This window comes from Protobothrops mucrosquamatus, unplaced genomic scaffold (genome assembly GCF_001527695.2).
Source record: "Protobothrops mucrosquamatus isolate PMUCROS unplaced genomic scaffold, P.Mucros_1.0 scaffold1047, whole genome shotgun sequence".
Taxonomy (NCBI): Eukaryota; Metazoa; Chordata; class Lepidosauria; order Squamata; family Viperidae; genus Protobothrops; species Protobothrops mucrosquamatus.
The window spans coordinates 452,704-464,732 of NW_015387279.1; the positions used below are offsets into that span (position 1 = coordinate 452,704).

Sequence of the window (12,029 nt, forward strand, 5' to 3'; positions counted from 1 at the left end):
TTGATATAAAGGCTTACTGAGTTTTGGACTGTCTGTTTCATCATTTGGACTGGACCAAGATGGTTACTTTGATTTTTTTTTCTTAAAGATGAACTATCAATGAAAAACTTAAATGTTTTACAAATTAGAGAGTAGAAAGTACTACACATATAGAACGTATAGTATTCATTCTTAATTGAATGAGTGCTATATATTTGTTTAGGCATTAATTCTATTGAGCTAAATGAATCTGCTGCTGCAAATAGTAATGGAGTGTGTGCCTCATTGTTATATTTTTTGAGGGGAAACATAAACCCCCTTGCTTTAATTCATATATACCATCCTTAACAACAATCCAGCACTGATTATTGTTGATGGCAGCAGAAGCATGAAGTATTGCATTGCATTGCATTGCTGCAAAACAAAATATACTACCCAGATGGAGCCAAAACTAGAGATAACCCTGCTGTTTTTTGGTGGCAACCATCAATATTAATATTTATTTGATTTTCATTGATCTCGTCTGCTAAACATGGTTTTTCATTCTTTTAGTTAATAAAAAGAATGCATCGGAGTATTAAACAGTATGGGCAAGTTTAGCTATTTGGGGAATAAAAGGCTGTCCATGGCATCTCAACAGTTTATTTCCCAATACAATTTATATATTCACTGTATCATAACATTTGATTCCAATGATATGAATGTTTGTGTTTTACCAACATGGTATAAAAAGTTACAATTTTTACCTCATTTAGTGTCATGTTGATTTTTCTTTTGTTTTGATTTTATAGCGAAGGCATGGATACTGATAAGGATGATCAACATGGAAGGTATTTATTGGTTCATCACTGACAAATTGATTGGATTTTGGAAAAGCTTTTTTTTCCCAAAAAACTTTTCCAAAAGTATAACGTTTTGATTATTCTGGAGATAAAAGGATGGTTTTGCTCCATGTGGATTATAGTTAGGATCTCTGGGAATCTAGGAATGTTCAAAGGACCAGATTAATAGTACTGGAGTGTCAAATCCCAATAGAATACCCAATGAGAAAGAAATGGTAATGTTGGTGAGAGAATATACATAGCGATCCTTTTGAAATTGAAATAACATCAGTGACATTGCATCTAGTGCCACGTATTCAGTGAGGCTTTGAGTATCACTTTCTTTTGATGCCGCCTTTCTCCTGCTGCATTATAAATAGAGAGCTGCTATCAAATCTAACTTCTGTCACTTTGCTTTCCACTAGGTTGGAATATACAGACCAACAAGGCAGAATAAAAAATGCAAGGTATGGTAATAAGAATCTTTATAGTTATCAGTTGCAATAAATGCAGATCTTTTAGATGTATTCCTAAATGGAGTTTCATGCTTGTTTTTTTTAATTACAAAGATTTTATATTCATCAGTACTAATTTATATTTTTAGACAATATAAGAATATATTACTATATTTGAAAAAATATTCTACTTGTATTTACTTATTGGGCACAACAGTCTTCAGTCATCAGCTCTTAAAATAGCTCACATTGGCAATCTGTTTTGCAGATAGCTCCCTTAACTGTGTCCAATCATTAGATAGCAGTTTTAAAAGAATTTTTATAATCTGGGAAAAAAAGAATCGAATTAACCATGGAAAATAAGTCATAATTTAAAGTGTGATTTATAAAAATAATGGCGATCACAATTTGCCATGAATTCATTAATGTTCATCTTGCAGTATATAATATCTGCTCCTGATTTGTTGAGAATGCTGTGGGAAGTTATTCAAGGCTTATTTTTCCCTATGCAATTTGTTTCAGACTTGATCAAGCTTTTGAGCCCAGTGCAATCTATTTATTTATTTATTTACATGTATTAGCTGCTCAGCTCCAATGGGCAGCCCATAAATTAAATACATATGTATAAAAAAACCTCCAAACATTCATAACCATGTCCTACAAATACTATAGATAAGAACTGAATTATAACATTGGGTGCTGAGTATGTCATGGTTTTTATTTCATGATTGCTTAGAGAGGCTCACAGTCAGATTGAAAAACGGCGTCGTGATAAGATGAACAGCTTTATTGATGAATTGGCTTCTTTAGTGCCAACGTGCAATGCTATGTCCAGAAAGCTAGATAAACTTACTGTTCTGAGAATGGCGGTTCAGCACATGAAGACTTTACGAGGTAAGTTTGAAATAAATGTGTAGATAGAATGATTCCATATATGAGTTTTAGGTACCGAGAATTTTTTGAGTCCTTTTGAATAATCAAACCACTTTGGATGAGTATTTCAGGAACACTTGGAAGGCTACAGTCAGAAGGGCCAGCATTAGCTTTCCCTCTTGTAAAAACCTACTGGGAGAATGGTGGCTTGCCTGAAGATAGCTAAAGAGTGTGTGACTGAGAAAATATTCTTAGCTGCTGTTTTCTTTGAGTTTCAGATTAGCTAGTAATAGTTTCCTGTTGTTGAAAGGTACAAAATAAATATGACAGTTCATCATGGTATTATTGAATACACTGATTTCAAACTAAAAATATTAAAATGTAGCTTGGTGATTTATGAAAAACATCAAATTTATTTTAGAGTTTCAAGCAGAGGATACTGAAAATAGCTTTAAGATACTGAGCATAGCTGCATACATGGGAGCTTAACACATGTTCCACATTAACATGATAAGATTGTTTACTTAAAATATTTTTCTTTTGCCTTAAGGTGCTACAAATCCATACACTGAAGCAAACTACAAACCTGCTTTTCTCTCAGATGATGAATTAAAGCATCTAATTCTTAGGGTATGTATAAGCTTCAGCTACATGAATGTGTCATAAAGGGTGATGAAAGAGAAGATTTTCTTTTACCAGACACACTGACTGCAGTTTCTTTCAAAGTAACAGGTGGATGCTCTAAACAAAAACCTTGGTCCCCTTTTTATTGGTTGCCTTGTCAGGGCAAATTATTTAGAGTTGGTTTTCAAAGAATGTGGGGCGAGCAAAGAATGGATGCAAAAAGCACCCCGTAGTAGCACTGATGATGTTACCTAGTTTGGGTAATGAAATGTCTGTAAGAAAACAAGCAAGATCAGAGAGCACCAACGACCCCTCATTTTAACCTGAGCTACAAATATTCTACTTTACTGGATGCTAATATAACTTCTCTCCTCTATTCATTAATAAGCCATCTAACTACTTTGATGAGTAGTAAAATAGACACTGCACTTGCCCCAGTTCCAAAACACCTCTTTGGAACCTTTTTCAAAATGTTTGTCAACATTCTCCCTCTGAGTTGGTTTATTGGCTTCGAAGTTAGAATCCCACTTTACTGGAAAATCCACAGTGCTCTTGTTTTAGCATATTAATGTTAATACAGTTCGGGTTTTTTTCATCATAAAAAGAGGTTTTTATTATAGCTGTGCAGAGCATCTGAAGAGATTTTTGTAGAGTGCACAATAGCCATCCTCAAAGGTTAAGGCAGACAAACACACACAGATCATTTTTGAATCCTTGAATTGGCCTAACACTAATAATACATTGATTGTATTTTATAGGTAGTCCTTGACCAGTTGCTTAGTGACTGTTCAAAGTTATAATAGACTTCTCCAGGACTACTAACAAGCTGGATTCAAAGTTCTGATAGCCAGGCTCCCAACAAGAGTCAAGTGATCACATTTTGGCCATTTGGCAACTATCCCGCATTTTTAGCTGTTTGTAGCATCTGGTAGTCATTGATTTACATTTTTTTTTTTTTACTGGAAATGGCATTTACCTCCAATTTACAGCAAAAAACAGCCATTGTGCATAATAGATTTGTATAATGACTGCGGTGATTCATTCAACAACTTCAGCAAAAAAAGTCATAAAATCAGGCTGTCACTGTGTTGATTCACTTAACGACCAGCATAACTTACAATGATAATTCCAGGCTCAATTACAGTCATAAATCCAGGATTACCTGTATTTTTGTTTTCATATGACCGGCATTGCTGTCTTTGCTTTCTAAAGCAGTAAGCACCTTTCAGTTTGTAATGGAAGCTTGGTCAGATCTTCCTAATAAGATATTCTTGAGATGATCTGTTGAACTATCGTAATCTTCAGCCAGTCATCCCAACGACTTCATTGACTGGTGTTGATGGGCCACTGAGATACAACAAATATGGAAAAGGCTAGATTGGAAAAAGTTCAATAAATCCCTCAGCAGGTCCACAGAGTGAGACTTTGGAAGTTTATTTGAAATCACAGTTGCATTGTTGTGCTTTTGTTCTGTCATCCTGGCATATAATGTCTTCCAGAACATGCAGAATGACAGTTTACAAAAGTAGCATGAATTAAAATGACCTATTTCTTAAAAAAAAATACTTTTTTCCTCTCTGTAAGCAGATCTTATCAGCAGTCATAAAATTAAAATCAGGCATTTTGCCTTCTGTGTTTCTGTGGCCTTTCCAAACATACTACTCCTGGCAGCTTTTAATAATCTGCAAAGATTTACAACAGAAAGAGGAGGAAGAATGAATTGCCTAATCTTTCTCTTATAAAGATAATAACAAAAATATTTCCCCATAGGAACCTTTAAAAAGACAGAAAAACTATTTTTGCTGTTTTATTTTTAAATCAATATAGTTTAAGGTCACTGGATTATATATTTTTAATTAGATATTTAGCTGTGACATGTGATACTAATTTTTTTGTTTATAGCACTGCTGAGACAGTAAAAAAGTACGCAGATCTGCTTTAGCATTTTATTATGTGTTAATCTTGTTCTTGTTATCTTCAGAGAAAACACAGTGTAATTCAGTTGCACTTAACTTTATAATTAATTTCAAAAATATGTAAATAAGATATAAAAATTGTTTTATATACTATTAGGCAGCAGATGGCTTTCTCTTCGTTGTGGGATGTGACAGAGGGAAGATACTCTTTGTTTCGGAATCTGTCTTCAAAATCCTCAATTATAGTCAGGTATTTTTTTGCCTATTGTATGATTTGAAAGAAAAAAAATAGAAGATGAAACAGAAATAAAATATTTATAAATTGGGAGAAATGTTGAAAGTTATAGTTTAGCAACATCTGGAATATTACTCTAAATGTAATGATGCACACAATCAAATATGTGCTTAAAGAATCATGACCCTCTCCATTTTACGGTTGAAAAGACTTTTAGCAAATTTAAGATTGGGTTGTTCTTTGAGGCCCTGAACTAGGATGTGAGATGATTCCCTTTGGTTGGTTATTAGTTGGTTGGCTTTGGGGGTTTGTTTGGTTTTGTTTCGTGTTTGGTCAGCTGTCTTTTTCTTGATATATTTTGTTTTCTTTTCATCACTATGGCCCTCAGAATTAAAAGAATAAAAATCAGATGAATAAATCAGCCTATTATTGGTACGAAATATATTAAGCAATCATATTTTATTTTCCCACTACTTTGAATATCAAGAAACTTAGTGAAACCAATGCTTTTCTTTGCTGAAAGCATCGTAGCAGATTATAATGACTTTACTAGTTGTATGTATTTTCTCTTGATAGAACGATCTGATTGGCCAGAGCCTGTTTGATTACCTGCATCCTAAAGATATTGCCAAAGTTAAGGAACAACTCTCTTCTTCAGATACTGCTCCACGGGAAAGGCTCATAGATGCAAAAAGTGAGTACTTGGGCAGTTTATCCAACTTTTATTTTTATTTTATTTTGGGATAGTACAGAATAAAATGCTTTATAACAGTAAATAGCTATTTTTAAAAAAAGTTGAGATTTTTTTTTCTAATTACAAAAGACTGTACATGGTCATGTACATCAATATTATATTATACTAGCTATAGCTTTGGAATGAATATTAGTTATTGGATGTGCAGTTGATCTGGCTGCAACCTCTATCACCCCATTGGATCACCAGGATTGACTTGGCTGATTGGGCTGTCCCCTTCCTCTCTCACTGCTCCATGTGTGTCCCTCCCACTGTGCCCTTTGGTGAAAGATCCCAGCAATCTCAAACAAGAGGAGTTGTCCCACTTTTTCAGTCAAGGCTATTTGAGCGCTGTGCTGCCCTGCTAGAACCTTCAGACAAATTTAAGTCCATGTGTAGCAGACCCTAGAATAATAGTTAGTTACGATTCTTCTTGGAACTTTTGTAAACTATAGTCCTGTACTAATTCTGAAGTTTTCTGTTATTAATATTTATAACTAATTGATTAATTTTTAATGAATTACATAAATTAATAAAGGTGGGATAAAAATTAAATTATATAATTATTAATATTTTAAACTTTATTTTTCTCATAGTTTGTATAGTTTTCTTTTACTGTATGAGGGAAAGTGTATGTATGATATGAAAAGAGACTGAAAGAGAGAGATGGCCCTTGGTTATACTACTGTTTTGATCTAACTATAGTTGTGGATTTCTCCATATATTTGACCTCTGTATATGATTTGTCATCTTCCTTTTTTTCTTATTCATCTCTCTTATTTCTCTCAAAAAGCAACATGTTCCTATGGAAGGGATAAACCACTTCTGCCAGGGTTCCAGCAAGGGGGAAATTACGTAGCTTACTTCTAGATCATTTTCATATCACTCCTATTAATATTTTTCTTTTTTGGCATAACAACCATGTGTCTCTTCAGTATGCTACTTTAGGAAAATAAGACATACCGGTACTCTTTACTTGTATGTCCCATGTTCACCAATCACATATGTAAGCAACAAATATGACTATAGTTTTATTTATCAATTTGCCTGCAACTTCAGTCTCCTAAATTATTCTAGGTGACTTAAACACTGACGTTAAAAACAGCAATTAAAAACAATAGAGACAACAAACAGAGAACTAGAATACATTCCACACAGTGGGGAAAGGTAGCAAATTCCCAAGGATAAAAAAAGAAAGAAAAGAAACAATAAAAAATGCACTAGGAAGTGGATCGTTTTATTGTACCTCAGGACCCTGCTGAAAGAGATTTCAAGTTTTTACACAGTTCAAAAGTTTGATCAGGTGGGAACAGGTGGATTTGAGTACCACTGTTCCATAGGGAAGCACAGCTGCAGTCAAGGAGCATTTTATTGGTCCTACAAGATGACAGTACTCTAGCTTTAGTCATAATTTAATGTATTAAAACTGATAGCCATTCAAATATTTCAAGAAAGTTTTAAAGATTGTTTATTCAATCTTAGCATATCCACTAACTTTCATTTTTCTCAGCAGATGACTTTTCCATAATATTGATAACTTTTATTGCCATTTCAATGTATCATTCATATGAAAATATATCGCATAGAATTGTGCCCAGTGTTCAGGTGAATTTGCAAACTAGGCTCTTAATACAGCCAAAAAAATCCGTTAAACCTTTTTGGTAATCACATGATACTGCTGATTGAAGAGATAAAGTCCAATCTTGAATCCTTTAAAAATATTTTGCTAACAATCTAGATACAGTAAGTTTCCATTATATGCTGGTACTCTTTATTCGTACATTAATTTTCTCTCTAATGAAATAAATAAATACAACAACAACAACAATAATAATAACAATAATAATGATGATATTGGAAGGGACCTTGGAGGTCTTCTAGTCCAACTCCCTGCTCAGTCAGGAAACCCTATACCATTTCAGGCTGTCCAGTCTCTTCTTAAGAACTTCCAGTGTTGGAGCATTCACCGCTTCTGGAGGCAGGTTGTTCCACTGGTTAATTGTTCTAACTGTAAGGAAGTTTCTCCTTAGTTCTAGGTTGTTTCTCTCTTTGGTTAGTTTCCATCAGTTGCTTCTTGTCCTGCCTTCAGGCGCTTTGGAGAATAGTTTGACTCCCTCTTCTTTGTGGCAGCCCCTGAGATATTGAACACTGCTATCATGTCACCCCTCGTCCTTCTCCTCATTAAACTAGACATACCCAATTCCAGCAACCATTCTTTATATGAATTCCATTTTTGAATTTCAGATCTACTTTTTTCTTTTCTCCTTAGTCTTTCCAATGATCTCCTCTGCAAATTGGAGAATGAACCTCTTCATCCAGTCACTGCATTTATTAGTAGTATGTTGAAGATCACTGGGGCTAGGACAAGGGCCAACAGGTTGTTGGGATTTTTTTTTGGTTTCCCATTAAAATGTAACACATAACTCAGAATAAACATAACCGGAGTTTGTAGACTTGAAATAGAAAGCTTGGATCAGACATACTCAACAGTTTGGAATTAATGCTTTTTCTCTTCACACAGCTGGACTTCCAGTCAAAACAGATATAACACCTGGGCCATCACGACTGTGTTCTGGAGCAAGACGATCATTTTTTTGTAGGATGAAATGCAACAGACCCTCAGTGAAAGTAGAAGACAAAGACTTTCCTTCCACCTGTTCTAAAAAGAAAGGTATTAAGAAGATCTAAGTGGCGTTAGGTGATATAACATTTGTATACAAAGTAGGATAAAAAGTTATTTTTTACAGTCTCAGGCAATAAATCCAGCAAAATCTAAATTATTTGGTGTTATATAGATAATAGCAATTAACTGCTGTGATTTATGCAAGCCTGCATATTGAATGAAGAAAAGCTGTTGGGGAAAGCAGTTTTCCTTAGTGTCCTAGGAAAACATCTTTCAAATGGTATTTATTTAAGACTAAAATACCAACTTAATAAAAATTTAAAAGCAGAACATAACTATAACTATAATGTTTATTTGAATGGCAAGATAAGTTTTCCTTGCTGATATGGTTTAAAAACACCTTAGGTTTATGAATAGATCCTAAAATTATCTCAGTTTAAATAAATTCACATACTGAATTCAAGAACAGTTATAACTTATAGCTTGTTTTTTTTTAAGTAGAATGTCAATTAAAATACAAAATGCAAAGCAGGTGAAATAAAAATAGGATTCAATTTAAAATATATGGAATACAAAACCCATAACTACATCTTCATTATAGAGTATGATGAAGAGATTCGTCTTCAAATCATCTAAAAATATTGCTGTTGGTAGCTCACAAATCATGTAGGGAACACATTCCAAAGTGAAGGCAGTATGCTGAGAATGCCTGATAACAAATCATCAGAATATGACACTCTGTGATTCTGGACACAGTCAAGAAGTCCTCCCCATTCAATTTTAGCAATTGATTTGCTAGGGCAATTGTCAACTATCATGGTTTATTCCTGGCTTCAGAACAATGTAGCATGTCTGTGGCCACCGAATCAAGCGTAAGGGCAGTGCTGATTAAAGTTTATTTTGTTTGTATTTTTCTTTCTGGTGCCTTCGAGTTAGTGTTAACTTTTGGGGGACTGCCTGAACTAATTCCTGCAATTTCCTTAGCAAGATTTTTTGGAAGTGTTTCACCATTGCTCTCTTCCTAGAGACCCCATCTCTGTCTCCAGTTACTGGTTTATAACACACAGTTTCTCTTGATTCCAAGCTGTGAATGTATTTGTTTGCTTATTTATTTAACCTTATTTTGTTTTGTAGCAGATCGCAAAAGCTTTTGTACTATCCACAGCACAGGATATTTAAAAAGCTGGCCACCAACAAAAATGGGACTAGATGAAGACAATGAGCCTGATAATGAAGGCTGTAACTTAAGTTGTCTTGTTGCAATCGGACGTTTACATCCTCATGTAGTTCCTCAACCATTAAATGGAGAAATCAGGGTTAAACCCACAGAATATGTTTCGCGACATGCAATTGATGGCAAATTTGTATTTGTAGATCAGAGGTAAGAACAGCATTTAATTCTTCCTTTGAGGACAATAATTCTTATTCTTTTGAGATGACCCTAGGTGGCTTGTTTGAAGCAACAATAATGTTTGTATGATGGTGAACAAATTGCAAGATACTTCAGCACTTTGATATAAGTGAACTGATTTGTTTACTCTTTGTAACATAAAATGCAAACTTGGAAAAAAAATGCTTAAAAATATTGACAATTGGCTGAATGATGACCGTGGTAATGTCTGAATGGAAATACTGGCACAATCCACAATCTTTCTTTGCTGTGCTGAAGTGAACTTTGAACTACTTTCCCCTGCCCAACTCCCAATATAGTACAAGAAGCCAAAGTGAGGCTATCATTTCACAGTGCAACATCAGCTGACACTGGCCTTATCACCGGAGTCATGAGAGGTCTCTGTCTAAGAGATACAAGTATACAGTCCTCAATTAGATTGTAAAAATGCACTTAATAGATTTTAAAAACAGTTCCTTTGATATCTGTTGCTCTATAATTTTCCTGCCTGAGCGGGGCATTGAACTAGAAGACCTCCAAGGTCCCTTCCAACTCTTGTTATTCTATATTCTATTCTAATTATGTAGGAGGTAGTAAAATGTTTATTAATGAGTTTATTTTACTTTTCCAAAGGGGAAAATAGAGGAAATTAATCAGAATGCAACGGGATGGTGAATTTCTTGCATCAGCTATAATTAATTTTCAGCAGTTGTATTAAGCTGAACAATAGCTGTATTAAGCCAATGCCAGATGTATTCCTTAGAGCATTGGAACTGGTATTTTGTAAACAAAAAAAAATTAAAATTAAAAAATACTGTATACCAGTATATGCAATCTAACTCTAGATTGGCAGAAAATGAGATTATTTTGAAGAAAGGTATGTGTACAGTATATGTACTGGGAGGGAAGATAATTTAAAACTTCACCCTTATTTCAAAGGTCCCCAATAATTAATTACAATAGATTGTTACCAGTCAGGCTGAAATTGTGAGTTCTTTCTCTGAGAACTTCACTTTCCAGTGCAGCCATACGGAAAAAAGTAGAGAGGAAGATGTTTTGGATTGTCCCAACCAAAATCCAGAAATACAAAACACAACTGATTTGTATTTATAACTGTTGCATTTCTCATAAGGAAGCTTTTAATGAGAATTTTTTAATTAAACCAACAAAATTCCAGTGTTAAACCAATCCACAATAAATAAAAGTTTTATTGAGGTAAAGGGAGTAGAGAACAAAATAAACATTCTCATACCCAAGGAGTTCCAGTTAAAATCAATGTAGTCAGCCTGGCTAAACCAGTTGCTTGGATCTTGGCATATATTCAGCATTCCCTGCTCAGAGAAAGCTTAAAGATTATTGGTATTTTCTGCTTAGCTATTGCTACACAGACCTTTCTCCCCTAATATCTTTTGAACTTTATTTAACTTTATAGAAGCGGAAGCCACCCTTAGCTTGCTCTAATCAAGCAAAATGCTCTTAGGTCAAATCAGCAAATTAGAAAATCTCCCTAATGATTCCTTGTTGAATGATAAAGTTGCAGATTAGTTCTACCAGATAATAATAAAATGGTTATGCGTGGGAAAATGGAAAAAAAAACAATTTTGCATAGTCAGGTTGTTCAAGATGGGATCTGCTCTGGGCAATGCTTTTATCATGCTAGCATTATCACAGCTACAGTTGTATAATGGGATATAGCTGTTTTATGTATTTGCTATGAATGACTTTTGATTTATTGTTATAACATAATAAAGATACACCTTAGGATAAATTTCTGAGTATAAAATACTAGCTGATGTTTAAAACTCTTTTAAATGTTGTCATAAAATTCTATTTAAAAATGGAATGTATGCTGCTTTCACCCTGAAATGACATAAGCATTGAATATCTGTTCATTTTGGAGACCTTCTTCTCATAACTCATGTATTCTTCTATAAAAATTCCTTGTACTACGTTGCATTTTTAAATTTATGTACACTGCAGAATTGGTGGGTGAACTCTAGGTTATTAATATTTTGAAGTATATAAATCTTATGTGGTAAGAATTTCTCAAAAAAAAACCCTCCTAATATATCTACATTTACCATGGTGTTCATATGTTTCTATTTGGTGGTGGTATACTATAGCACCAAATAAGAATCTAATATTGTGCAAGTTTATTGGGAGACAAATGTTTATTTTAAATTTATATAATTGTATAAGTAATCTCTTTTTTTAGGATGACAGCAAGGTTAAAAATACTCGGTAACATTGATTGGAATGATCTGAGATATACCGTAATTGCTAAACTTGGTATCTAAAGTTTTAGTTATAAAATATTCTTGCCAAAAGAATATTTGCTTATGAAAATGTCCAATATAATGGTAACAAAGAAGACATTGTT

At 33.9% G+C, this 12,029-nt stretch overlaps 1 protein-coding gene across 1 annotated transcript in view; it reads left to right on the forward strand.

The window, feature by feature from the left end:
* ARNTL (aryl hydrocarbon receptor nuclear translocator like) overlaps nucleotides 1–12,029 on the forward strand; it is a 48,077-nt gene that overhangs the window by 23,138 nt on the left and 12,910 nt on the right. Inside the window, exons 5-12 of the mRNA XM_029284875.1 lie at nucleotides 771–809; nucleotides 1,226–1,267; nucleotides 1,992–2,149; nucleotides 2,679–2,758; nucleotides 4,826–4,918; nucleotides 5,480–5,597; nucleotides 8,158–8,307; nucleotides 9,394–9,640. Coding sequence (XP_029140708.1) covers nucleotides 771–809; nucleotides 1,226–1,267; nucleotides 1,992–2,149; nucleotides 2,679–2,758; nucleotides 4,826–4,918; nucleotides 5,480–5,597; nucleotides 8,158–8,307; nucleotides 9,394–9,640 — 927 coding nt within the window. The remainder of the gene's footprint in view (nucleotides 1–770; nucleotides 810–1,225; nucleotides 1,268–1,991; nucleotides 2,150–2,678; nucleotides 2,759–4,825; nucleotides 4,919–5,479; nucleotides 5,598–8,157; nucleotides 8,308–9,393; nucleotides 9,641–12,029) is intronic.